Source organism: Anser anser, assembly GCF_964211835.1.
Source record: "Anser anser genome assembly, chromosome: 2".
Classification (NCBI taxonomy): domain Eukaryota; kingdom Metazoa; phylum Chordata; class Aves; order Anseriformes; family Anatidae; genus Anser; species Anser anser.
Genome location: NC_139721.1, coordinates 162,037,779 through 162,063,952, shown reverse-complemented (window position 1 = coordinate 162,063,952; position 26,174 = coordinate 162,037,779). Strand labels below are relative to the sequence as shown.

At 48.8% G+C, this 26,174-nt stretch overlaps 1 protein-coding gene across 3 annotated transcripts in view; it reads left to right on the top strand.

Moving 5' to 3' along the window:
* Positions 1–26,174, top strand: part of SCAP (SREBF chaperone) — a 57,908-nt gene that overhangs the window by 25,265 nt on the left and 6,469 nt on the right. For all 3 annotated transcript variants that reach the window (XM_083823234.1, XM_083823233.1, XM_083823235.1), the window contains exons 4-17: positions 2,045–2,174; positions 3,612–3,769; positions 7,387–7,607; positions 9,018–9,123; positions 10,004–10,176; positions 10,883–11,009; positions 16,017–16,129; positions 17,081–17,175; positions 21,288–21,386; positions 21,839–22,057; positions 22,758–23,191; positions 23,778–23,972; positions 24,700–24,901; positions 25,904–26,019. In XM_083823234.1, the coding sequence (XP_083679360.1) occupies positions 2,045–2,174; positions 3,612–3,769; positions 7,387–7,607; positions 9,018–9,123; positions 10,004–10,176; positions 10,883–11,009; positions 16,017–16,129; positions 17,081–17,175; positions 21,288–21,386; positions 21,839–22,057; positions 22,758–23,191; positions 23,778–23,972; positions 24,700–24,901; positions 25,904–26,019 (2,388 nt within the window). The remainder of the gene's footprint in view (positions 1–2,044; positions 2,175–3,611; positions 3,770–7,386; positions 7,608–9,017; positions 9,124–10,003; positions 10,177–10,882; positions 11,010–16,016; positions 16,130–17,080; positions 17,176–21,287; positions 21,387–21,838; positions 22,058–22,757; positions 23,192–23,777; positions 23,973–24,699; positions 24,902–25,903; positions 26,020–26,174) is intronic.

Genomic DNA, 26,174 nt, shown 5'->3' with positions numbered 1-26,174 from the left:
ATGAGGAGGGAGGGCTGCTGTTCCCAGGCCACACACAGGTGAGGGGAACAAGGGGAAGGCTACGTGCGTCTTCCTCCGAGGCAGCAATCTGCTTCTGTTGCATCGTACCCCCTTCAGCTCCTTCCATCTTTGCTCATACCACATAGCTTTCCCTACCTAGCAAGTACTAAGAGAGAAAATCTTTGCCTTCCTTTCGGAAGTGAAGAAAACCTACATCCAAGTTAATTCTCTGCCAGGACTGGGGGCTTCTGCTTTGAAAGGCAGGAATCCAGCACCCGCTGCATCCATCCAGCACCTGCTGCATCCATCCAGCAGCTCCTGCATTTATCCAATGCCTCCTGCATTTATCCAGCGCCTCCTGCATCCATCCAGCACCTCCTGCATCCATCCAGCACCCACTGCATCCATCCAGCAGCTCCTGCATTTATCCAACGCCTCCTGCATCCATCCAGCACCTCCTCCATCCATCCAACTCCTGCTGCATCCATCCAGCACCTCCTGCAGGAATAAGAAATATAGGGAATTGTCCTTCTGAGTCCCTAAAATTTACAGGGGTCACGCAGAGAAATGCACCTCTAGGTACTCTGAATCAGAAGTGTTTTCCACGTGGCCCTTTTGGAGATCTTGTGCCTGTTTTTCAGGCATCAGCGTCAGAATCGTTTAGTGACCAAATCATTCTGCAGGTCACCTCTTCGTTCAGCTTTGTTTATCACACCTAGATTTTTTTTTTTATTTTAACGTCTTGGTCTCAGTCAGACGCAGGACGCTCGCTGCGTGCCTCTCCCCAGGCTTTGCTGCCAGCAGACCCTGTGGCAGGCGGTGCCACGCGCCTTTTCAAAGGGCTCAAAGCGATTGCTGCCTGTCAGAGGAAAAAGGCTGTGCCGTGTCTCCGGGTCGGGTTTTGTGGGGTATTTTGTATTATGATGTGCTATGACCTGGCTTTATTTTTCTCTCCCTTCCCAGTGCGCAGTGGAATGACAATCATCAGATGCGTTTTTGTCAGGCTAACAAAAGAGCAGACCCGACAAGCCTTGCTCCCCGTTCCATTGTTCTTTTCCAGCTTTTGTTGTTCAGCCCCAAACCTCGCCTTTAGCTGCCGCTTGCCGCCTCCGTGGCCGGGGATGATTCAGGCTGATCCCTGACACAGCGGACAGAGTCCTGCAGGAAAACGGTGCCAAGGCCTTCGTGTTTATTGCCAGGAAAGCTCGGCAGCGCTGACAGCTACGCCAGACAGGGGAGCCCTGATAGCTCATGGTGCGTTGGGCACCTGGAGCTGGCCTGGAGCTGGGATCTCCGCTCTGTTTCAGCCCTTCCCCTTCCAACTCGCCGGGCATTGTCCCTGTAACAGCGATCTTGCTTTTTCCTGACGTGGTTTTAGTGACTTTAGAGACCCCCTGAAGCTAAAACTGCCATCCTAAACTCTCCGAAACCACGGTATCTCAGTTTTGAGCTGGTTTCGTGTATTCGTTGTGCAATAGCTGCTGCGGTGACCCGAAGGTCGTAGGAGCCAAGGAGCAGGAAGATAAACATCACATAGCTGCTTTGGTGTCTGGCTGCTGCTGGTGAAATGAAGTTAGCGACAAATACTGGAAACGGCTCAGATTTTAATGAGGAAAACCAGGTGCTTAGGATGGGGTTTGGATAGGAAAGTGGCCACCTAAGTACAGTAATCATTTCTGTGCAGGCTGTGGGGTAGTTGAGACATGGCTGTGCTGTAGCTCTACGGACTTTTAGGTGATAGTGAGTAATTTAGGTGCGTTCCTGCAAGGAGAACTTGCCTCCTTCTTCTCCCAAGATTCCTACTCATCCCTTTCCAAGAGAAAAAGACCAACTCTCTTGTGCGTTGGAGAAATACATAAATCTGTTACTGTGAGAGCTGAAGCCCTGTTTTATTGTGACTGTGTTTCCTATTGTGCAGAGATAAGTTTAAGGTGGGGTGGGCTCATTTTACTCATCCATTCTTTGGGCTCTTCTGGAAGACCATTTAAAAGCCTAGTTAAAAAAAACAAAAAAACCACGTTTCTCACTTCTGTCTTCACCATAGCTACCCGCTGCTTAAGCTGCCGTTACCTGGAACGGGACCCGTGGAGTACAGCACCCCCGTGAAGGATTACTTTCCACCCTCTCCAGACCCGGTCTTGCAGCAAGGAGACCTCGGCGAGCGCCCTGACTGGGTACGGCTTCGGTGTGGGCGTGAAAATGATCCAGGAGCTGGGGCAGCTCTGCCGTGAGGAGAGGCCGAGGGAGTTGGGGTTGTTCAGCCCGGAGAAGAGAAGGCTGCGGGGAGACCTCACAGCGGCCGTCAGTGCCTGCAGGGGCTGCAGGAGGGCTGGGGAGGGACTCTCGGGCAGGGGGTGATGGTTTTAAGGTAAATGAGGGCGGGTTTGGGTTAGATACGAGGAAGAAATTCTTTACTATGAGGGCGGTGAGGCCTGGCGCAGGCTGCCCCCAGGAGCTGTGGGTGCCCCATCCCTGGCAGTGCCCAAGGCCAGGCTGGATGGGGCTGGGGGCAGCCTGGGCTGGGGGCAGGGGGCCCTGGGCATGGCAGGGGGTTGGAATTACATGATCCCTAAGGTCCCTTCCAACCCAAACCATTCCATGATTCTATGAAAGTTGTGAAATGCTGTTTAAGGGCCCGTTTTTCAAGGATTAACACGGATAACTTTGTCCTAAGGCAAGCAGTACATTTTATAAAGCGTTAGTAGGTTTTACGTACATTTAATGAAGGGTTCTGGGATAATGCCCCGGTTTCCTAATGCCATATGAAGGCATGCAGTCTCCCTCGAGCAGCAACCAGTTGACTGGTACATATCATACAGGTAAACTAGACTTATGTTCAGGGGTAAGGAATTAATATTTCTTTTGCGTGAACAGGATGGAGCCCTGATGCTTTCCAGGAAGGCTGATAACAGGTCCAGGACATCAGGAACCAATTGTAAAATGATGCTTTGTAACCCGTACTGTTCCTTTTCATTCCAAGGTCTCTGTGAAGCGGAAATTGGCTGTTGGCTTAATGTTTTTGATGCCTCCAGCTCTCCACTCTCTCCACGTGTGCTCTTCTCATTGTGATTGATATCATTTCAACCGAGAAGCTTTTTGCTTTGTGCTGTTATCTCAGGTTGATGCTGGCTGATTAAATCTCCTGCTTCGTTGCCTAGTTCTGCTAATTGAGCCCAAAGTTCTGCCAGCACTGCAGCCCCCAGAGCAGGGGACAGCCGCCTGGGCACACAGACCAAGAAGAATTAAACGGCACACAGCAGGATCAGCACAGGTTGGGGGAACCACCGTGTGGGAGAGGCATCTGTGAGAGGCAGCGAGTCCCCGCTGCTGCTTGCCTTCCAGTACCAAATTCGGCAGGGTCTGGGAGCCTCTGCCTCACACAGAAGCACAATATACCGATGACAAAATGGTCAGTGGCATTTTGCCTCTGTGAGAAACAGACTCTTTTTGTTCTCCTTAGGTTACTACTGCCATGCTTCACCTCTAACTTGGGAAAGAAAAATATAGTCTGGCAAACCCCTTCCTGAAAGCTTGCCAAGCTGTGATCTAATTCTGCTAAGCAGCTTCCCACTCACCATGTGTTTTCGTTCTCCCTCTGGTTTTCCCCACAGTATGTTGGTGCTCCTGTGGCCTACATTCAGCAGATCTTTGTGAAAGCTACCGTCTCCCCATGGCAGAAGAACTTCCTCGCCGTTGACGTGTTTCGTTCACCGCTGTCCCGCGTCTTTCAGCTAGTGGAGGAGATCAGAAACCATGCCCTGAGAGACAGGTAGTTACTGTTTGTTAAGGGTTGTGGAGGAGGCAGACCCACCCACTGTTGTGCACACCCATCTTCTAAATTATTCCTACTAAATCTGATTATTGGCTTTGAACGTGTCAGATTCTCAAAATAAAATGAGAGGTCACTGCTGAGCAGCGATGGCATATCCCTCCTGCAGGTACAGCGCTTTAGCTTTCCTGCTAGAGAACTTGCCTGTTCTTTAATTACTGATAATTGTCAGGAACCCTCCGGTCAGAGTCTTAGGCAGAGAGGTCTGGAACAGTCCTCTGAGGTTATACCTTTTATAGCTGACAGCAGTTTCACATAATCCTTTTCATAAGCATGTGAGGCTTATATTAAAGCAAGTTCATTCGACCCCACCATGCCTATTGTGAGGCTTTTCTACAATTTTGCATGGTCAGGAACCTTCTCCTGACTTTCCACTTTTGGCTGTGTTTAGGACTAGTTTGTACCTGCTTGGTTTTGTCCTGACACAGCCTTCGTGCAAAAATAGCTCTCCTCTGCTTCCAGATATTTACTGGGAAAGCTCATTCTCCCCACCCCGAATCCTTGTTTGTTAAACTAAATGTAGGAAACTCTCAACTTACACAGCTAAGATGGTTCTGTGTTCACTTTGTCAGCCTGGTTGCTCTTCCCTGCACTGTTCTTAGTGTCTTCCCTGAACAGGGGAGATGAGAACTCTACATAGGATTCTCACTGAAGTCTCTTTTGTGCCTTATTTTCCATGGAAATGACTTTTCTGAAATACAGTGAGATTGCGAATCCCTTTTTCATGGCCAATCACATCAGCATTTGTCAAGTGGCTGATTGATGCCTCCGTGTCCATCTCTCTTTTTATCATTTCCAGCTGATGAGCTCCTACCTGATAGCAGAAAATCTTTTTTTTAGTTCCCAAGTACACGGCCTTGCACTTTGTACAGTTAGTAGAAATGGTATTAAATTTAGCCCAGCCCTTACAACATCCATTTCAGATACTCTGTTCCCTTGCTGTGTTAGCAGTGTTGCTTTATTTTGTGTCCTTGACAGATGTCTCTATATCTTATTCCAAGGTTTTTAATAAAAACATAAAATAAATACTGGTTCTCTGAGCTGTCCGTGAAAAATTCCACTTTGTTTTCTTCAAGACCAGCGGTTGCCCTTTCAGCAGCCCCATGGCCATTTTCCTGTTAACCCATTTCTTTACTGAATTACATTTTTTGTGCTAACTTCTGTCTTTCCTGTGAACTAAAGCATTTTCTGCATGGTGCTGCATCAAAAGCCTTTATTGGGCCCGAGTAGATGAGATCTGCTGTGCTTTCCTCATCTAAGAAGTCAAGTATTAAAAAAAAAAAAGGACCACTCCGGTTAGTTTGGCATATTCGCACTTTGAAAACCAAGAATACAGTTTACACATATTAATTTGCTTCTGTTTTTTATAATATGTTTCCCTTTGAGCTCTAAGTTTTTATTTGTTGACAAGCTCTTGGCTGGTTTACTTTCCGAGGACAGAAAGGCTTTCCCTCCTTTTTCTCTCTTTGTTCAGTGAGAATAATGATACTGAGAACAGGCCAAGTGTGGTGAAAAATGGTGAGATTAGAGTCTTTGATCATCCCCTAGCTTTTTAGCCAGGAGCTTTCTTCATTCTTTGTCCTCTAATTCACATAGCTAGGGAACATCTGCTCTTTGTTCGTTTCCTACTTCCCTGGCAGCATCCTTCATTGCTTCATTTTTGAGTGTTCACTTAGCCACTCCACCTGATGATTTGTCCTTTTTTTAAAACCAATCCTTGTGAGATAGCTGTCTGCTCTCTCTGATAACATTTAGAAATGCCACTCATGCTGTTAAATATAGAGCTTTTGCTAGCAGCTCTCAAAGTCTTGGCACTGACATTCTTTCTGTTTTCATGTCTTCCTTTATCACATGTGTAACTTTAGATAGTATCTGGATGTAGTTGCCAATTACAGGTGAGAAACAACTTGCTCCTGGTATGTGTGTCATCTGCTCATTGTCTCCCCTTGCTGTGTTAGCCCTGATGAGCAATGAGGCAGTGTGGAAGCAAAATTAAACTTACACGGCCACCAGAAGAAAAAGGCTAGGTAGTGATTTAGGCACTCAGACCTGGGATAAGGTCTTCCATTTGGTGTCAGACTTGCATATTTCAAGAAACATCTACCTCTCAGATAAATTCTGAAATCACCCCAGAAGTCATTATGGAGTTCCTTCCCATCAGTTGCTTTCGTCAGTATCAAAGTTAAGTGCAGCTGATTTTCTTCATATGAAGAAAAAAGCATACTTTTATACTAAGGTGGGACAGAAGCAGCTGACGATTGCTGACAACTGGACAGGAAACACAAGGTGATTATATTTTCGTCAGCTATAAGATTGTTGAAACTGTGAGCAGTCATTTGTGACGTCCGAAGCGACCTGAAATTTGTTGTAGTGCAGCAGGCATTGGCTCCATTCATTATTTTTGGTATTTGTCTCTGAATCTGCAACATACTGCTGGGCACATTGGCTGCACGCACTTGCTTCGCAAATAAGAGCTTTTACAGGCTTTTGTGCAGTATAAACTGCTATTGCTGTTATGTTTCAAAGTTAGTTAAAGCCTAAATACAAAACAATAGTCTTCTTACTCTGCCTGGAGCTATTATCGGAGGCATCACAGCATCAGTTCTTTCGGGTTCTCTTTTAGAAAACTTCTGTTTCTATAAACACAGTATTTTCTAGCATATTATCTAGTACTTTGTCTTGACAGATGTGACTTTTCTAGGTAGCTTGCCCTATAATACAGATACAAAACAAGATACAGATTCTGGAGGGAGTGCTGACAAAGTCGTAACTCAGTCATCGTCGGTTGGGTTCCATATTTTCTCTCTGCAGTCATGATAGAAAAAAATCCTCTAGAGAAGGCATTTTAAAATAGTTCTCCAACACCTTCTCTGTAATCCGTGGGGCTGAAGCCAGGGAAAACTGGCCTCCAATGTCTTAAATTAGCCTTTGTTAAATATACTCTTCTTGCGCAAACCCCTCTGGTTGCCCATGCCGTGCTGAGGGAAGTGTTCTCTTTTGGATCAGCTGCTCTGGCTTGTCTGGCCAAATGGTGCGCTGATGGGTTTTGTAACTGAGCAGTCACAGTCAGATGCTATTGTAAGCCCAAGCTGAGTCTTCCCTGAGTTAATAGTTGATAAGGATTATGTAATTGTGCTAACAGGAAGTTCTGGAACAAATCTACACCTTAAATAATCCACCTCAGGCACTCAACATATGTGGAAAGAAATATGCAGAAGAGTTGAAGGTCTTTTAAGAAGAGTTCAAGGGAGCCAGTTTCTCTGCAGACTGGAGGTATCTGAAACGTGGAACTGAAATTTGTGGCATCTAGGATGGGTGAACAGGGAAAGCTATGTGGCCAGAAAGCATGCAGAGAAATGATAACAGGGTTCTGGAGTTTGCACACTGTTACGGTGAGGTCCCGGTCTGTGGCCCAAGGCTCTTGATCCTTTGTTTTTAGGACGAGTGGTGGCACAAGAGTGGCGATGAAGGTCCTTGGGGTATTCATCTCAGCAGCTTTGTCTATCTGTGGAAGTTGTAACATGCACAGTGGTGTCTAATCTTTGTTTGCATTTCAGTTCTGGTGTCAAGAGCTTGGAGGAAGTTTGCCTTCAGGTTACGGACCTTCTTCCTGGCCTCAAGAAGCTGCGGAATCTGCTTCCCGAGCATGGCTGTCTGTTACTGTCTCCAGGGAACTTCTGGCAGAATGACCGAGAGAGATTTAACGCTGACCCAGATATTATCAAAACCATCCACCAGCATGAACCAAAGACTCTGCAGACATCAGCTACTCTCAAAGGTAAGAGGCTGAAGTGCCAAAGAAGCCCCCTTTCTGTAGGTGTAAAAATAACAGGTAAATCGTCCAAGTCTTTTTGTTCCTCTTATCTCTACGTGTGCTCTAGCCTTTTTCCCTCGTGCCATTGTCTATTGTATTCAAAGACTGTCTCATTGTCACAGACAAACAAACATTCATCCTGCTCCCTCTTGTGCTTTTGCTGTCGTTTGCCTGCCTATACCCCGAGATGACACTGGCTCTCATGAAAGTATTTTTGCTTTCTTAATTAAAAAAATAAGTCTGATCGTGTCTGGGGTCATACTGTTTCGTAGTTCAACAAGGCCAGAGGAAATGCTGTTCCTCCATTTTGAAAGGAATTTCATAGATTTTTAAAGGAATTTTGTAGATTTAAACAAATTTCGTAGATAGGTACAGGAAGCTTGTAATATGACAGCTCTGTCTGAAAAGGGGCTTTTTATCCATAAAGCAGGTTTGTTTTAATGGTTATTTTTTGAGCATCCATAATGTATGCACGCTGTGGTTTGGAGCACACGGAACCTTTCTTTGACAGCTCATTCACAACCAAGGTAGAGGTCCACAATATCCTGGGAATTCCTGGAAGTGGAGGTGGTGTTCCTCATTATGCATAATTTTCTTTAAGCCTTCGTTCAGCCCACCAGATTAACAGGAGAGACATTTAATAGTCCTTCGCGATGCAATACTTCCTGGAACCTCTGTCTAAGTCCCACACAGACATGCACAAAAACAAATGTTCCAGGGTTTTTTTTCCTTAAAGATAATGCCTGTCTTTGAAGTACAAATTGGGTGTCCACTTGAAGTGCCTGGACACACAGCGTGGGGAACAAATAGGAGGAATTAGGGGTGTGTGCAGCTGGAGGGCCACAATCCCATTGGGACCACAGAGGTGAGGTGGGGCAGCTCGCAGTCCTGGAGTGCTGCTGGGGGTGGACACAGGCTCCTCATCAAGGACAGGCTGGGAGGATGAGGAGGGAGAGTTGCCCTTTACACAACTGGAGTGCCTGGAGCTTTGCTTCAGGACGGATGATGAGCAATCTGAGAGTTTATGGATTAGGATTAGAGGACAAACCATCATCTGCTATGGACTGCCAGATCAGGAAGAAGATGAGGATAGCCAACCACCACAGGAAGTAAGTTTTTCGCTATGTTTAAGAAAACATCCCACATTTTAATTTGTTCCCATTGCCTCTTGTCTTGTCACTGGGCTCCACTGAGAAGAGATGCTCCGTCTTTATTTCCCTGCATCAGGTGTTTATACACATTGATAATATCTGCACAGAGCACTGAGAAGGTGCTTCCTAAGAATAACAGTCCTTATTCAACATTCTTCACAATGAATCTTTTTTGTCTCCTTTTCTGTTATCATAATGTTTTGTTCACGCTGTGTTTTTGCAGATCTGCTGTTTGGACTCCCTGGAAAATACAGCGGGGTGAACCTGTACAATAGGAAGCGAGTGGTATCGTATATGGTCACACTGGGCCTCCAGCGATACGATTCCAGGTAGGGAGCTTTAGCTGTGCTACTTTTACATTAGGGATCCCTTAGTCTTTTCTTGTCAAGTTCACTGTTTTCTCTGCTCTGATTATTGCTATGTTTTTGTTTAATCACCATTTTCTTGTGCTTTAGAGTATTTTGGGATCCTCTGAAGGTGCTGTAGAAAAACAGAGTGCTGCTTTTGGGAGAAAACTTGCTGTGCTTTAGGGAAATAAAGCACTGTCAGTGCTGTTTCTTTCTTTATAAAAAATAGTAAATATAAAACCCAAAGCTGCCGGTGAGAGTTCCTCTGATGATGGCTTCATCTGCACACCGAGCTGTCAACTGTTGCAGCCAAGGCCCAGTAGGTCTGTTTTGACCCAGTTCCCGGTGCATGGAGTTTGAGTGTTTTGCTTCCCAGAAAGCAGTAATTCAACTGGTACCAACTGTGAAACCCCTCTGGCAGTGTTGGCAAAGCTGCCTTGGTTTGAGCAGATCTGAGGACTAAATGATCTGCTCAGTGCTGCACAGATTTCCCCGAGGAATGCCTGGGACGAAATTGGCAGCACAGGAGTCGAAACGTGCCCTGCTGCTGCCCGTACAAGAACCCTTCAGCCTCAAGGACTGTCCTGTAGGGCCTGTCATCAGCAGCACTTACATAAAATTTAGGAGATGTTTGAGTCTACAGGATGTTCTGTTCCCCAGGGCCAAATTTTGTTGACGATGAGCCCTTGCTTTAAATAATTTTGCTGAGTCTTCACAGTTACCTTTTGAATCTTCATAGATACCAAGGTCTGGGAGATAGCCACAGCGCAGATGTACTCTGCCCTCATTGAGCTGCTCCTTGGAACTGTTTGCTGGTTGTTGGGTACAGTGTGAGTGACAACCTGCCTGCTTTTCACGTCAGGTTCCTCAGCAGCCTCCGTTCTCGCCTCAAGCTGCTGCATCCCAGCCCCAACTGCACGCTGCGAGAGGAGAACATCGTGCACGTCCACTTCAAGGAGGAGATTGGCATCGCTGAGCTGATACCCCTCGTCACCACCTATATTATCCTCTTTGCTTACATCTACTTCTCCACACGTAGGTTTGTGGGGTGGAGAGCCTAGAGAGTAGAGCAAGCTAATAAGCCAACCATATATATATATATATATATACCTGACAGCTGTACATATGTAAGGGATGGGTGGTGAGGGAGACCTTTCCAGGGCTACCTATGGGAAAAACGAGTTCCATCCATAGCACTGCAGTTCCTCCTGTTTCAGCAGCAAAGGTGATGTTGAAGTTTTACCGTGAACCGTCAGGTAGAGAATTAGTAGTCTTGTTGATCTGATTTCTGCTGATTTGTTCCTCTTAGCCAAAGTGGTGCTACTCCTTGTGGTATCTTCTGAGTTGTTCCCTGTCTTACACAGCTTTAAATGCTGTAGCAGTGATGCTTTTTCCAATTTGGACAGACTAATTTGTGGTCGTTTAGATCAAATACATGTTCTGAGCTTGTGGATTTAGACCTTGCCAGCCATATTTAAGTTCCTTTTTTCATGCCCCTGCAGTGCTGTACTGGAGCCAGTATAAGCCGCAAGCCACGTCTTCTGTCCCGTCCTTGTAACAGTTCTTGGGTACTGGGAGGATGTGGGATCTGCATTTCAGACATTGAACTGCCAGTATTTCTGGGCTGCAGCTAGTAAAGTACCTGCAGAAATAAGTCGGGATGAGGATCCCTTCTTGATTTTTTATTAATATGTCGTTTTCTTTCGCTTCGTAACAGAGACTTTGCATTTCTATTTTTCAGGGAAGATTGACATGGTGAAATCGAAATGGGGCCTGGCACTGGCGGCGGTCGTCACGGTGCTCAGCTCTCTGCTCATGTCAGTTGGGCTGTGCACGCTGTTTGGTTTGACCCCTACTCTTAATGGAGGGTATGTTCCCAGCACCAAACCTCTTCCCAGACAAGGGCAGACGAAGGAGAAATCATTTGAAAACAGCTGCTCAATGCTTAGCCTTTAAGACCTAGCATTTTTCATATAAGCTTACATGATAGTGTTTACACACTGCTGTGTAAAATTATAAACAGACTTCTTGAGCTGAAGGACCTTGTGGTTTTTGTCTGTCTGGCAAAAAGATTTGACTGAGTCCCAGTCTTCCTGGAGATGCCTTATTGCTTAGCATTTGGCTCTTCCAGCCTAAAGCAAAAGGTATTATTGGGACAATGTCTTAATTATAAATACGATTTCCTGGCAGCTGAGCAGGCTCCCACGTATCTTCCTCCTGCAGTGACTTGTCCTAGCATCCAGAAGCGCTCGTTGCTTGATCTTGGGCTAGCTCAGAAGAATCTTTCAGAATGGCAGAGCTGCGCTGTTTATGCCTGGAGGCCAGCGGGTAACTTTGCACCCATCTCTGACATTTGTCAGCTCTTCTTTTGGCTGGGGCTCCTGCACACGTTGGTGTTTGGCCTTTTGATGTGGTTACTACCACTCATATTTGTGTCAAGTTGAAAACACCTGAGAACACCATTAATTAAAGTTCAATTCGGAATCTTTCTTTTGATTTTTCTGATCCCATTCCTAAGTAATTAAGGACGTACCCATCGATTTTCTTCTCAACTCCTTCCAGCCATATACCACCGGAACAATACGAAGTTTGACCATGAGGGAGGTTTTCTCAGTGCTGGTGATAGTTTACCAGGAGCCAGACCTAGATGGAGGAATTCTGAGAAGCCTAGAAGAGCTACAAATAATTGACTTCAGAAACTAAATTATTTAATTATTTGTTCCTGTTTTTACTTCTGTGGTAACTAAGAGCCTTAATTATGGATCAAGACCAGATCAAGATAGGATCTACTGGAAGTTTACAATTGTAATTCAAGTAAAAACAGTATTTGGATGCAGATACATGGGGGGCATCCAGTGTTGGTTCAGTCTGGTTTTAGTTAGTGCAGTGACCAAGGCCTTTGTCTACTGTTAGCGTTACTGTTGTCACACATAAGGGCTAAACTAATTCAGTTATTCCTCCCGCAGGCTAGACAGTTAATCAGTTCTTGTTTCTTAAAGTAGTTTTCCTGCAAAAAATCTTTGCCTTAAAATGATTGCACAGACGATTTCCTTTGGGGTTGAAACTTAACCCTTGCAATACCTTATAAATGATATTTAATTGGATGAAAGACACTTGGGTTCTGTGGTGATAGGTTCCGATGACACTGAGGTTTTTATTTTCTGATGACATTGAGTTGTTTTTTTAGCAGGTTGATTCTGCTCTTTCAGATAAATGCCACGTGCTAGTAACGGTGGTTGTACTTTTTGATGCAAGTCATAGGGAAGGATCCCTCAGGGCTTGATCTGGCTCCTCTCCTAAGTGCTGTAAGCGTTCGGACACTGAAGGAGAGTGAGGCACTTTGGCTGAGGCCTGCCTTTTCGTTTCCTAAATGCTCATAATTTTCAGTTCTCGACAGCTGTCACAGGTGGGATCACGCTGAAAGCAAGAAAGATCTGGATGAGATGAAAGTGGCATTAATATGTGAGCAAGCCGTACAGAGAATGGGTTGGGACTGCAGGTACCCAAGGGATCCTCCGACCTTTTCCTGATTCCCCAGTGTCTGCCAGAGCACTTTCCCTCTTGTTATCTGATTCCCGAGTGGGGACAGAGTGTTCTTGGTATGTCCTAGACGCAATGGTAACGTGCTAGGGGTTGGCCGGCCTCAGGGTGCAGAGTCAGATTTGTTTGGTTAAACTCTGAGCTGAATTTTAACCTTTTTTATCTGTTTTGTTTACAGCAGAGCCTTCTAGATATGGGTGTGTTTGTTTTTAATGGTACCTGTATTTACGATAAGCCTCTGTCCCTCACCGATTTTTGTAAGGTACTAAAATAGAGCTTGGTGCTTAGAGGTCAGTATCTGCTTACTGCTACCATATGATATTATAAACTAGACCTTAATCATTATCATTCATCTATTATCTTGCTTTGATAGTTTTCCCTTGCCTTAAAGCATATTTCAAATATTAATGAAGGCAAGGTAGAATAGGTGAGGTAGACATGAGTCTTATTTTACAGAAAAGAAGACTAGGTGGAGATTGGTGGCATGCTCTGCCCAGGATTTACGACTGAACAGTAGGTTGTGCAGAATGCCCAGAGTTTGCTGAAGTGGGGTACAAGTGAGCTGGGGGACTCTGAAAGCCTCTGAACGACTCCAGAGCGCAGCCACCACGAGCTGCTAGCTCAGCTGGGTTAGAGGAGTCATCGTCTTAAATGACGACCTACCTCTCTGTATTGATTATAATTTTTTTATATATGATTTTTTGGCCTAAACTGACTAGCTCAGATGCGAACATTTACGTTTTAGATATGAGAGGCTGATGTGATGAATCCATAAAGCTTCCGAGTGATATCTTCCAAGTTTATCTTTGGGTAAACCTGTGAGTCGCTCTGTTCACATGCATGCTTGGAGTCAGGGAGTCGGAGGAGATCTGTTTTCTTCGTGAGTTCATGGTGATGGGTGCTGGATCTTGCTGTGACGCAGCACCTTCTGGCGTCCAAGTGAGAAATGATCTGTAGGTGTTTCAGTAGATGGACATGGCGTGGCGTCCATGCTCTTCCTTCCTCTTCCTACTGGAAGCTCTTTCTCAGCATTCGGCACTGGATGGCAGAAAGTACAGCGAGGATCTCTTGCCGCCTGCCTCACCGAGTGGGGAGCAGTGAACTTGGGTTTGGAGTTTGCAGGGCGCCAACAGCTCGTGTTTGACCCGCACCAGCTCATGGCACTCTTCAAGAAAAGCCAGTGTCAGGTTGCTCTGAGCCTGCTAGCCATTTAAAGTGAAACCTGCTGACTCTTCAAGGACTATTTAAATTGATAACCTGTGACTACTAATTAATTATCTTCTGCAGTTGAAGCAACTGGTTAAGTAGGACATAGCTGAGAGAATTACGGGTTTCCTTTTGCACACTTGTACTGCCGTCCGAAGGCTTACTGCAGCTCGTCCGCAAACGGTGCTGGACAGCGAGCGCTTCTTGCAGGACTGCGTGTAAGGACAGGATTCTGCAGGAGCGTGCTCTTGGGGACCGTAAGCTCTGCAGGACTGTGCTGCACCATGCGGCAGACCTCTCCCTTATGCTTGTTTCATTCTCATCATCCAGCAATTTCCATCCCTAAGGATTCCAGAGAGGTTTTCTCATGTCTGTCTTCTGTTGCAAGCTGCTGTTTGGAGGAGTGGTGCCAGTTATGAACTGAAAATGCCTTTAGATAAAGCCTGAACTGAGCTGAACTGGCTGGATTTTAGGTTCTGTGACATGAGCAGGCAGTAGCCCCCGAGTGCCCTGTGTGTGTGTGTCGTTTTTCACTCAACCTGGAAATTCACTCACAGTGCAGGCGTCAGACAGGAGATGAAGGGACTGATGCGTTGCACATTGTTAGAGTGAAAATTCAATTTGGATACCTGGAGAAGGGTGTGTGGAGGTGGTTTGGTTTTTTATTATTATTATTATTTTGATATTTTTTTTAATTTTGCTTTGAATGGAGCTCTTGCTGTTTCAGCTTGCCGTTTGTTCAAGGAACTGGAACGAAATAGCTGAGCTCGCAGTGATTCCAGACAGGTGTTTTCCCCCAGCAGGACTTGATAGGCTGATGACAGCTCCACGTGTGCAAGTTTTGTTGAAGCCAATGTCAGATGGCTGTAGGCAATCCAAAGCGGCGTTTGGGAAGGTGGTCCGTGGGGGTTGTGGCAGGTACTGGCAGAAAGCAGGAGGTGTTCTCCTGAAACCCTGTTGTTTAGCTGTCTTGGCTCTTAGTGATCTGCCAAGGGGTGCGCGTACCTGCACGCACACACGTTCTCCTGTTGGACCTGCACAGACCAGCACAGCACAAATTGATTACCCTCTGCAAGGACACATTCTTGCCTAAGTTTAGCTGGAGGGAAATGAAGCGATCTACCACCTCCCGTGCATGGATCAGCTTCTTCTCCTGCTGAGCTGGGCTGTAAGTAGTTAAAAGAGAGAAAAAAGTGAGCAGGCGAGTTGGATAAAGTCACAGCGGTGGCCTTGGGTAGTCTTTCTCTTCTGCTTGAATATATTCTGAAGGGCAAATCCATTGCAGTGTGTATTATTCAGTCTTGGGCAGACGTTATCCCTGGGAGGGTTTAGTTTGTTCACGTCCAAAGCATGTGTACATTGCATAGCGGTCTGTGTCGTGGCTTCTGAGCTTGCTGGTGTGCTGGAGAACAGAGCTGCATGCACTTTATTTCCTCTTGACTGAGAAGCCTCTTCCTTCGTGTGTCTCCTGCACTGCCTGAGACCTGGCTGTTCACTGCAGCTGCAAGGTGCCGAAGCTCTTCCCCCTTGGGTATCTGAAGCAGGCACTACCTGCGCTCTTCACTGGGAAGGGTTTTTGTTTGTTTTCGAAAGTTTTGTTTCATGTAATAAGCTGTGATTTAGCAAGATTTTCATTGCTGGTGGTGGGACGTGGTCCCTACCCTCGTGTTATAATGCCCTCTTGATGACTGTTTGGTCCTGAGTCTGTTGCAGTGGTGCTCAAATCCATCTTTTTGATTTTCACCTCTTTGTGGAGACTTTGTTGTAGAGAATCTTCGAGGGGAGCTGTCCTTTGGCTCCTTTGGCTGGTCCTCTGGGGACCCAGGGGTTGGACTTGATGATCCTTGTGGGTCCCTTCCAACTCAGATATTCTGTGATTCTATAATTCCTGACCCTAAGAAGCATTAAGACTAATTTAGTGGTGGTCTGCAGTGGCTGTTTTTCAGAAAATCATGCCGTTTCAGAAAAATGTTAATATCTGTCCGAAGCAGATGAAATAACACACCTCTTACCTCACCGCGGAATAATATTGTACAAGAAAGGGTTTGGCTAAAAGCACTGGATAATGTTTGCTGTTAACTTTCTTTAACCAAAGATCTCATTCTCATTTTTTCCTCCGTTTCCCCCAGAGAGATATTTCCCTACTTGGTTGTCGTGATTGGCCTAGAGAACGTGCTGGTTCTCACCAAGTCGGTTGTCTCTACGCCTGTCGACCTGGAAGTGAAGCTACGCATTGCCCAAGGTATGCCCCTGCTCTGGGAAAATGCTGAGAGAGAAAAAATTGGGGTAATCCCAAGACTGGGAGATGGGGAATTATCCTAATTGTGGTCTGTAGAGGAAACGAGGACTGGGTGTGTTGAATGTGAATCGGTAATTGTATTCTTAGGGTCTTTTGTACTATTTTTGTTATTTCCAAGACTAACGTAAGCCTCTAACTGTGGGCACTGCTTTCTAAGATTCTTGACTGAAGCATCGGCAAAACAAGTTTTAAAAAGTGTTAGTAAGACAGAGCTGTATCTCCTGGTAAGGATATTTAGTGCCTTGTCCTCTCGTGTCATGAATATTTTAAGTGCAGTCCACGGGTCATAAGAAGTTCCGCTGAGTCTGTGACCAAATTATCTTCCCTGTTACAGATATGCTCTGCAGCTGCATAAGGATTTGGGTATGCTCAAACCACAGATAAATGTAGTTTGCAAACTTAAAAGACATTTATAAACATGAGGGAAGAGAGATTCTGGAGTGATCCCCAGAAAAATCTACTGACTTTTGAAAATAAGAGTGGTTTGTGTCCTAGATCAAAAACAGGACTCGAAAACTCAATGGTTCCTTAAACTTCTGAATCCCTGCATTGTCCTGCTCAGTACCCTCAGACTGCTTAAATCAAGGCAGTTCTGTGAGCTGAGTCTTCTTCAGCTCCCCGTGTAGTTGGATAATAATCCAACTACTGCTCTGGGGCTGGATGATAACCCAGCTGATAAGCACATTGGAATCTACAGGCCAATTACATGGCTTAGAAGTAGATATCCAAGATAGGTCGGATGAATTTTAGCCTAAAAGTGCCATTTTTATCTGTTGACTATAGGTGCCTAATTTTAAAGAAGGGTAATCCAGGGAGGAGTCACTTAAGCTCTGCTCACGCCCGTTCACTAGTGAACAGTCTCCTTTTACCTGTCTCTGCATGTTTTCTCCCCAGGCTTGAGCAACGAGAGCTGGTCTATTATGAAGAACATGGCCACAGAGCTTGGGATCATCCTGATCGGGTATTTCACCCTCGTCCCAGCCATCCAGGTGAGTGTGCTTGGGCAGTTTGAGCACACAGAGGCTTGTAGTCACTGCATGAACGCAGTATGCAGTGCTCTGCTCTCTCAGCCCTCCTGTTAAAGAGCACCCAGCTGCCTCTCAGGGCTTCTTGGGAAGAAGGGAGGAACCGTGTGCCACGGCAGGAACGTGTCTCCTGGGAGCTGTCACAGAGCAGGCAGTGGTGCAGGAGCTGACTGGCTTCGTTCAGTCGGTGCCAGGCACCTGCTGACATTTCCCTGTGGCGGCTGCTTGCGTGCAAATAGATTTGTCCTGGGGGGACATCGGAACTGCCGGCTGCCACCTGGGCCACGTGGAGCTCTGAGAAGATCTGGCAAATTGTCCCGGAGCCTTACTGTGCACAGTCCCTACAGCAAAGTGTCGCAGAAGTGTCTGTAGTAATGGCGTTACCCTCTAAGAATATGTGCAAAGCAGGGTATGTGGGAAGAGGAATGTGATTTTTCGATGCCAGTTGATATAACGAATCGGGAGCTTTGTCCATGATTTATTTGTTTATTGGTCCCACAAAAGATACTGTCTAACCCACCAAACCTCGTTTTCTGTGGCTTAGCTGGCTTTACTGTGGCTGAGTAGTAGAAGAGGTGACTCAAGGAAATGCCTTTATTTCCACTCCAGTTTCTCTGGTTGGTTTCATGCAATCCCAAACCCTCTTCCCTGCATCCCGAAATGTGTCCCAGACCCCCTGGGCAGTGACCCACGTCAGTCTGCCCGGTCATTTGGAGGCCTCTCGTTGACTCGTCCTGGTGGCTGTCACCCCCAGACCATGGGGCTGGTCCCTGTGCTGTGACAGCCCCGCGATGAGCCGAGCAGGGGCTGGTTCCTCCCTGACAGTCCCACCGTGCTCCTTTCTGCTTGTGCAGGGGAGCTTCCTATCACGGAATTGTGACCTAGCTAATCCCCTTCAGCAGTGGAGGGAAAACCCATAACTAGTGCAGAATGTCTCCTCTGAGGAAGGGGTGGGTGGTGTGTTTGGGGCTGTCTCACCAGGTGTACGAGCCTTTGGGTTTTTCCAGCCGCAGACACCACAGTCTCTGTTCCAGGGGTGAACAAACTGAAACCTCAGCGAATGATCTCGTGGAATGGTCGTGCTGTTGGGTCGGTCTAACACTGAAAATAGTGTCAAGGTCTTCTGCCTTGGTGTGTCACTTTGCTGCCACTTATCGTGCCACCTCTTTGCAGGACTGTGCTTGCTGAGTTGCCTCAGGATCTGCTCTTCTGTGACCCTGGGCCAGGCAGAGCTCGTGCCTGCGCAAATCCTCAGCACCACTGCTGTAAGGCTGCAGCCGGAGCTCAGGGAGGAGTCAGCCTGTTTTCTCTGGAAATCCCTAGCAAAGATTTTAGCAGGTGCAGTCAGCAAGGCAGGAGCACCGGAGCATCTGCACAGTTGAAGGCCACTGCAGGCCGCACGCGGGCTGTGCGTGTCCTCGCTTTGACATTGGGGAACCACCAGGAGACAGACTGCAGATTAAAGTGAATTATAATCTAAGAAGATTAACCGTTCAGGTTGAACTGGAGCGTTGCGGGCTGAATTTAGCGACTCCTGAGCCTGGCTCTCAGTGGCCAAGAGAAGGACAGCAAGAGAGGAGCTAGAGCAGAATTCCCCAGGCTACACCCGGCCACGTGTCGTGTCCTAATTTTTTTATTTGAAGCTGATTGCAGAGATTGCTCGGGTCAAAAACCAGCATGATCCATCCTTTGGGTCTAAATTGGGCTCATGCATAGGGTCTTTTAGCTCCTCTTCCTGGAAGAGGAGCCATGGGAAGAGCAGCACTTCCCCACACCCGCACGTTGCCTTTATGAATGTATTCCTGGGTCTTACAGCGTTGTAAGGCTTGTGATGACATCCCTTCTTTGCTCTGCGTGTGATCCTGTCCCTCCTAGGATGCTTGCTTTCTCCAGAGCAGGAATCTCACGGGGATGCTGTCTGCTGGAGCCGGGAGCGTGCCCCTTATCTGCGTGTCCCTGGGGGCGAAGGGCGCTGCGCAGATAACGCTGTGCTCGTGTTGCAGCCTCGGAGGCGTCGTGAAGAGAGGGATGGGCAGCGTAAATCCGGCAGGGACCTTGCTCCAGCCTGTCAGAGGGAGCAGAGGCACCCGGTCCTGCCCGTACGGGGAGCAGCAGGAGAGGGAGGCGTTTCGTTGTCGAAGGATGTCACTTGCCCAAGGGCTGTGAGGTCTTGCCACCTTCCTCAGCCACCCCACAGCAGTGCAGCTCATTTAGCAGAAGGGAATTCTCTGTTTTCTGAGGTTCTCCTTCTTCTTAAACAGAGTTCAGCTTCAGGTGAGAATTGGGCATACACCGTAAATGCCTTCTAATTGTGAGCTACCGTGGAACCTTTCATTGCAGGGGGGCAGAGACCCCCCTTCTCCTTGCACTTGTGGCCCTGGTGGTCCCAGGACGCTGCAGGGATGTGTCCTGGGTGCCCGTCCTGCATTCCCCACCTCCTGGCCCCCACCTTGTTCTGGAGCTCACCCGCCGAGAGGCAATCACCGAAATTGGTTCGGGTTGTGCTGTAGGGTGTGCAGAACCCAAGTATAAGAAGATGTCGGATTTCCAGGGCTAGTAGTTTCAGATAGCTCTCATCCTAAGTGGAATAAGTGGAGGTATCGATGGAATTAATTATGGCAGAGCTTGCCATTTGTGGAGGCTTTTGCTGAGGTCTGGGTGAAATCCAGCTGGGCGTTGCTTTCCCTCTGTTTTTCTGCTTTTAGAGAGGAACCCGTGCTGTGTTTTCATCCCCGGAATGTTTCGGGATGTCGTGTTTGCTCCCCAAACCTCCCGTCAAATGCCGAGGAAGGGATTGAGCCGAAATCAGAGCCTTGTGCTGGTTTTGCCGGGAGGTTTGGGGAAGGGCGGGCAGCTGACCTAGCGGTTTATCTCATCTCATAGCGTGCTGATTTTCAGATAGCAGGCAGCTGACTGCTTGTGTTTAAAAAACAGTTTGGGCAGGCTGGGGAGGCTTCAAGGTTCGTTCCGAGGTTTCGGATAGCCTCTCTTGCTGTCACAGGCGAGAAGCTGGGGTAGGCATAGGCTGCAGGGGGACAGAAATGAATCTTGAGGGCCCCTCTCCTTCCTCTGAGGTGGATGTGGGCGCATGTAGTGTGGTTGCCACAGCTGGGCCCAGCGGGGATTTGCCAGGGCTGTTCTGCAAGCGAGGGCCGGACTCTTTGATCTCACCTTTAGCCCGAGGTTGCTGCCGGTGCCTGCTTTCGGTTTGCTCGATCTCCCCGTGTTACTGCATCTTTTTTGGGCCCTGACGGGTCCTGGCAGCAATGTGTACCTCCGAGGGGCGTCCCTGGTGCTGGGCTCACTTGTTGTGCTCCTCTTGTCATCCTCATTTCTGCAGTGGCACCTGCTGGGGAAGCGGAGCATGGCAGGGAGCTCGGGATCCATCTTACCAACGCTGCTCCTCGTGTGCTTGGTGTTCAGAGGCTGGGCACGGAGCTTTTCTTCCAGGGGCCTGAAAATTACCTATATATATAAAAATAAACACTAAATAAGCACTAGCCAAGGGTGTGATTTAAACAGCCGTGGTTTAGCTGGAGCCCTGGGGGACGGCTGCAGCTACTAGTCGTGAGCACAGGGGGGGTACAGAGGCTTCGGTGGTCTTCGGTGGGAGGAGGACTGGCTGTGCCCACTCCCTGGGCTCCCCCTGCTCCTGGAGGAGTTTCCTATCGGGGGAGGTTTATTGGTGAAGGGAAGGAAACCGGCACTGCTGGGGGCTCTTTGGGCGTGCGATTTGCACACGCAGGCAGGGGGCTGAGAGCTCTGGTGGCAGCCCCGCCACGGCTTTGGGAACAGGGACAGCACCCTCTGCTGTTTTTTCCTGGGGTGCTTTGATGTTTTGTGGCTAAGAAGAACAAAAAGTGTGAACATGAATAAACGTGCTCTTGAGTTCTCACGCGGACTGTTTTAACACCAAGCTTTCAACTATTCCAAAGCCCTGATAACAGGACCGGTCAGTGAAATACGCTCACTCCGGGCAGGAGGGTGCTGAGCTGCCCTTTTCCTGGACTGGAGATATTCACCCCTGTCCCTGAGCTGCCGTAGCTAACCTGTGTGTGTGTGTGTGCTGCCTGCAGGAGTTCTGCCTCTTCGCTGTGGTCGGCCTGGTGTCCGACTTCTTCCTGCAGATGTTCTTCTTCACGACCGTGCTCTCCATTGACATTCGCCGCATGGAGGTAAGGACGGGCTGGGGACGCGGCCTCGTGCCTTGGCTCGCCCTGCTCTGCGAGCGTGGAGGGACGGAGGGAAGCACGCCCTGGGATTTCCACCCTCTGAAAAAAAAAGGAGCGAGCTGTAAAAATGCTCTGGGATGGGGCTTGTTGGTTACACACATGCAGGGATGGGGGACCCTCAGGTACAGAAACGCGGAGGTTGTGGGTCAATGGGCTGGAAGGGGACGTGGTCACAGGCATGGATGGAAGGAGACGGGGTCACAAACACAGCTGGGTGCAGAAGGGGACACCAGAGGGAAGCTGGGCCCTTCTGGCTCAGGTGTGAAGGTGGGAGCTGAGACTTAGCACGCGTAAAAGAGCAGATGAGAGCAGATAACGGAGGACCAGATGATCCTGTAGGGCCTTTCCAACCTCGTCTTCCTCTGATTCTCTGACATCTGCTTCTCTCCCGGCAGCTTGCGGACCTGAACAAGCGGCTGCCGGCAGAAGCCTGCCTGCCCCCCGCCAAGGCCGTCAGCCGCTCCCAGCGCTACGAGCGGCAGCCAGCCCTGCGGCCCGCCACCCCCCACACCATCACCCTGCAGCCCTCGTCCTTCAGGAACCTGCGCCTCCCCAAGCGGCTGCGGGTCATCTACTTCTTCGCCAGGACGCGGCTGGCCCAGAGGCTCATCATGGTAGGCGCCGTGGTGTTTGCTCTCTCGGGTCCCGCTGGCCCAACCCAAACAGGCTTCCAGGGGAAAAAAAAAATCAAAAAAAAGCTCGACATTTTCACACATCCTTGTTCCCCTGCGAGGCTTACACCCCCCCACGGTAAATAATACAAGAAGTACTTCCCTCAGAACATCCCTCTGCATACATTAGCTGCAGGGCTTTGCTGTCTGCTTGATGTTTAGGAGGTAGCAGGCAATTTTCTGCTATTTGCTCTGAGATACCGCTGTATAAGCAGATTTTCAAGGACTGTACGAGTGGAAAGAGAAGGTATTTACAGAGCAGAAGTCATATTTGTCCCTGCAGGCAATATGGAAGGAATGCACGGAGATATTTCTCTGCATGAGAGACTAATTCTTTCCCTTTTGCAAGTGTAACTGTAATAGTGACACCAGTTCCTGCCCCTGCTTGTCCCCCGTAGATGGTAGTGCAGTCACCACTATCAGGCTGGGTCGGGGAGCTCACAAAGTGGTGCTCAGGTTTTGGGCGCGCCGTGCAGCCTCTCCTGGTCACCGTGAAGGATAAGGGTCTGCCTGGAGCAGGACCCTAGCCGAGGGCAGGGTGCTCCCCTCGCTGGGGTGCTGCTGATCAGCTCAGCCAGCCGGCGAGGGGGTGGGGGCAGCGAGCAAAAGGCCGAGCACTAAATGGGTTTGTCTCCTCGTGTAGGCCGGGACGGTGATCTGGATCGGAATCCTGGTCTATACGGACCCTGCTGGTCTCCGCACCTACCTCACCTCGCAGGTCACCGAACAGAGCCCCTTGGGTGAAGCGGGTCTGCCTCCCATGCCTGTTCCTGGAGGGGTCCTGCCTGCTGGCGACCCCAAGATCGATCTCTCGGTCTTCCCGGCGGACCCTATGCAGCTGTCGGAAAACCAGACGCAGCAGCGGGAGCAGAAGTCAGGGTTGGATTCCCTGAGCAGGCTGGAGACGAACCAGCACAGTTGGGCCCAAGGACCGGAGGGCAAAGGGAACGGACAGACGGAGCTTGGGACTGAGGCAGAGGTTACCTGGGGAGCGGAGGATGAAGAGATCTGGAGGAAGCTTTCCTTCAGACACTGGCCGTCCCTCTTCAGCTACTACAATATCACCCTGGCCAAAAGGTAAGTGGGCCGGCACCGAGGGCCCCAGGCACTTTGAATTCCCCGTGGGATTGAGTCCAAGCGTTTGTCTTTTTTTCTGCCCTTCATCCTCCCGAGTCCGATAATTTGTGCTCCACGCGGCTTACTCCAGAAGGGTCTTGAGGAGCAACCCATTAAAGCAGGCTCTCCTGGGGTGCAGAGCCACCAAACTGTGCTGGACTGCTCCTCTGAGAAGAAGGGCTGTGTTTCTTTTTTGTGTTCTCGGGTGTATTCCTCGCTTGTTACCCTCATCCTAGGTTGTATTTTTTGGAGGTGACAAGCTCCGATGACATGTATGATTGTCAGTACGTGATGGGGATGGTACGTGTGAGGAATAGAGACACGTGAGCTGAACAAACTTCTTGGTGATATCTTCCGACCTACAGTGTACAGGAAGCCAGACCGGATCGTTTTATCTTTACTTAAATCAGTGTGACCCATCCGAGCTCATCGGTAGCTCCACTGCTGGCAGCCTGTCCTGGCTGCTGGTGAGAAGTCGAGCTGAGTTTGGGGTTTTTGTCTTTCTGTGTTTGCTGTTCCTAAGCTGTTCTGATCTCCGTCCCTTCAGATACATCAGCATCCTTCCAGCCATCCCGGTCACGCTGTACCTGAACCCACAAGAGGCCTTAGAAGTGCGGCACCCCCAGGAGGCCAACCGCTACCACCCTTTCCTCGCTTCGAGCAGTGAGAAGCTGGGTGCTGCCGCTCAGCCTGACCAAGCCTCATCCAAGCTGCAGGGCCACCGGGATGTCACCCTGTACAAGTAAGAGTCCTTGACACAGCCTTCCGGCCATGCCCCAGCTCTCTGGAGGCACAGGTTGCTCTTTGGCTGCTTGGCTCTTCTCCTTGTGGGGAAAAAGGAAAAAAAACAAAAAAGTGTATCGCAGAAACGTGATACACGTGCAAGTGCTCACCGTCATACACCGACCGGTGCACGGCTGGTCGTGCATATTGAGGGTTTAGCTTTGATGTATTTTTAGATGGATGATTTTAACGGTGATGCTAAAACTGTTACTGCTAGCACCACACGTCATGGGGTGGATCCGTGGGAAACAGATAGAAATTCATCTGTGGGAATAAATGCCATGATTCGACCATGCTTTATTGGCTGTTAGATCAATCTCCCGTGCAAGCAGAGAACTTCCTTTCCTACTGAGGCAACAAGCTCCCAGCTTGCCACCTGAATCTGCATTCTCCTTGGGCTGTGCTGAACACACTTCATATTACCCTGATCCCCACATAGCATTTTTTTTCTGTCTTAACTGTGTGTTCTTCTTATGGACAAGTCTGAAAATCTCGTTAAAATAAACATTTTCCTGTAAAAAGAAATCCTTTACTACTCCAGAAATCACTACAGCTTGTTGGAAGTTTTTCTCAGCTGAAAACTTTGGACTTCTGGCATGTGTTTGCAGTGTTTCAAACGCTGCTCACGAACTGGCGATGGGATCTTGACCTCACCTTCTGGTCTCTTTGTGCCTCTCTCCCCACAGGGTGGCCGCGCTGGGTCTGGCCTCGGGCATTATCCTGGTGCTCCTGCTCTTCTGCCTGTACAAGGTGTTCTGCCCCAAGAACTACGGGCAGAACGGGCTGTCCCACAGCAGGAGGAAGAGGGGCGACCTGCCCTGCGATGACTACGGTTACTCCCCGCCCGAGACCGAGATCGTCCCCTTGGTTCTCAGGGGCCACCTCATGGTAGGTTGGACAGGTGCAGTCGTTGTGAGAACGGCAGTTTAGTGACTCGTGCCACACATCTTTAATTTTCTGTAGTTTACTTAAATAACGGCCCTCATGAAAGACAGGCTAGTTGTGTAGCCCGGGTGTAACGCAGCCTTGGAGGAAAAAGGCAGAGGCAAAGCTGTACGGGTACATTGTGGGGTCTCGTAGCACGAAGCCACGTGTAGGACTTTCCCATCTCTTCCTGGAACTTGCTCTGAGTTGTTTGCAGCCCCTGTTATTCCTTCCACTCTGTAGCCAACTGCTGACTTTACAGGCTGGGCAGATCCAGCTTTCCTTGCTGGGGTAGCTCTACGTTCCTGATACTTAATGCCCACTGCATCTCTTTTTTTTTCTGCTTTCCCAAAAGCTAGTGGATAGGTTTGAGCTGTCAAATATTGTTTCCAGTGCTAAAAACATCCCTGGGTGTCCGCAGAAGTGCACTGCGGCTCAGCTCACTCGTTTTTTCTTGAGGCAAAGGATTCTTCTCCCTCTTGTGAAATGAAATAAAGCGCTCAGCCCCCAGTCAGACGGAGCGTGAACGGACACGCTGCGCAGCGTCTTCCCGATGAGCTGCACCTCTGTCCCTGTGGAGCCTTTGTCTGCTGAGTGCCTTTTTGTTTCACAGACTGCAGCGTTCGCCTTTGTTTTGGGTGTCCCTGCAGCTCCTGTCAGTGTATGTTCCCACTGGATCGTCCGGGGCTACAGAGGCAGCTGATCCTCCGCCTCTTTGGGCTGTGCTTTGTCAGGGAAGGGGAAGGCAGATGGAGTCCGGTGTGCTTGCGGCAGTCTAGTGCACAGCCAGGGCGTCAGGCAACGTGTCTTTTTTCTCAGAGTATCCAGAGGTTGCTAGGCCAGCCGTGTAGTTTGGACGTGAAATTTATCGTCTGTGTAGTTTCTCAGCCACGCGCACGGTGATTGTGAGAGCCCAGAGGCCCTGCTGGTGCTCCGTGCTCAGCTGTGCTCCTGCTTCCTTCCCAGGACATCGAATGTCTGGCTAGCGACGGGATGCTGCTCGTCAGCTGCTGCCTGGTGGGCCAGATCCGTGTGTGGGATGCTCAGACCGGAGACTGCCTCACCGTTATTCCCAAACCGAGGTACGTGCTGGCTGTGCGGTCGCTCGCCAGCCGGCGCAACCCCCTCTGGAAGAAATCAGCAACCACAGTCCTTGGGGCAGTCTTAATCCCTGCCACCACCGCGCTTGTGCACACTAATTCTTGCTGTCTTCGTGGCGTGCCAGCACTTTGCTGCC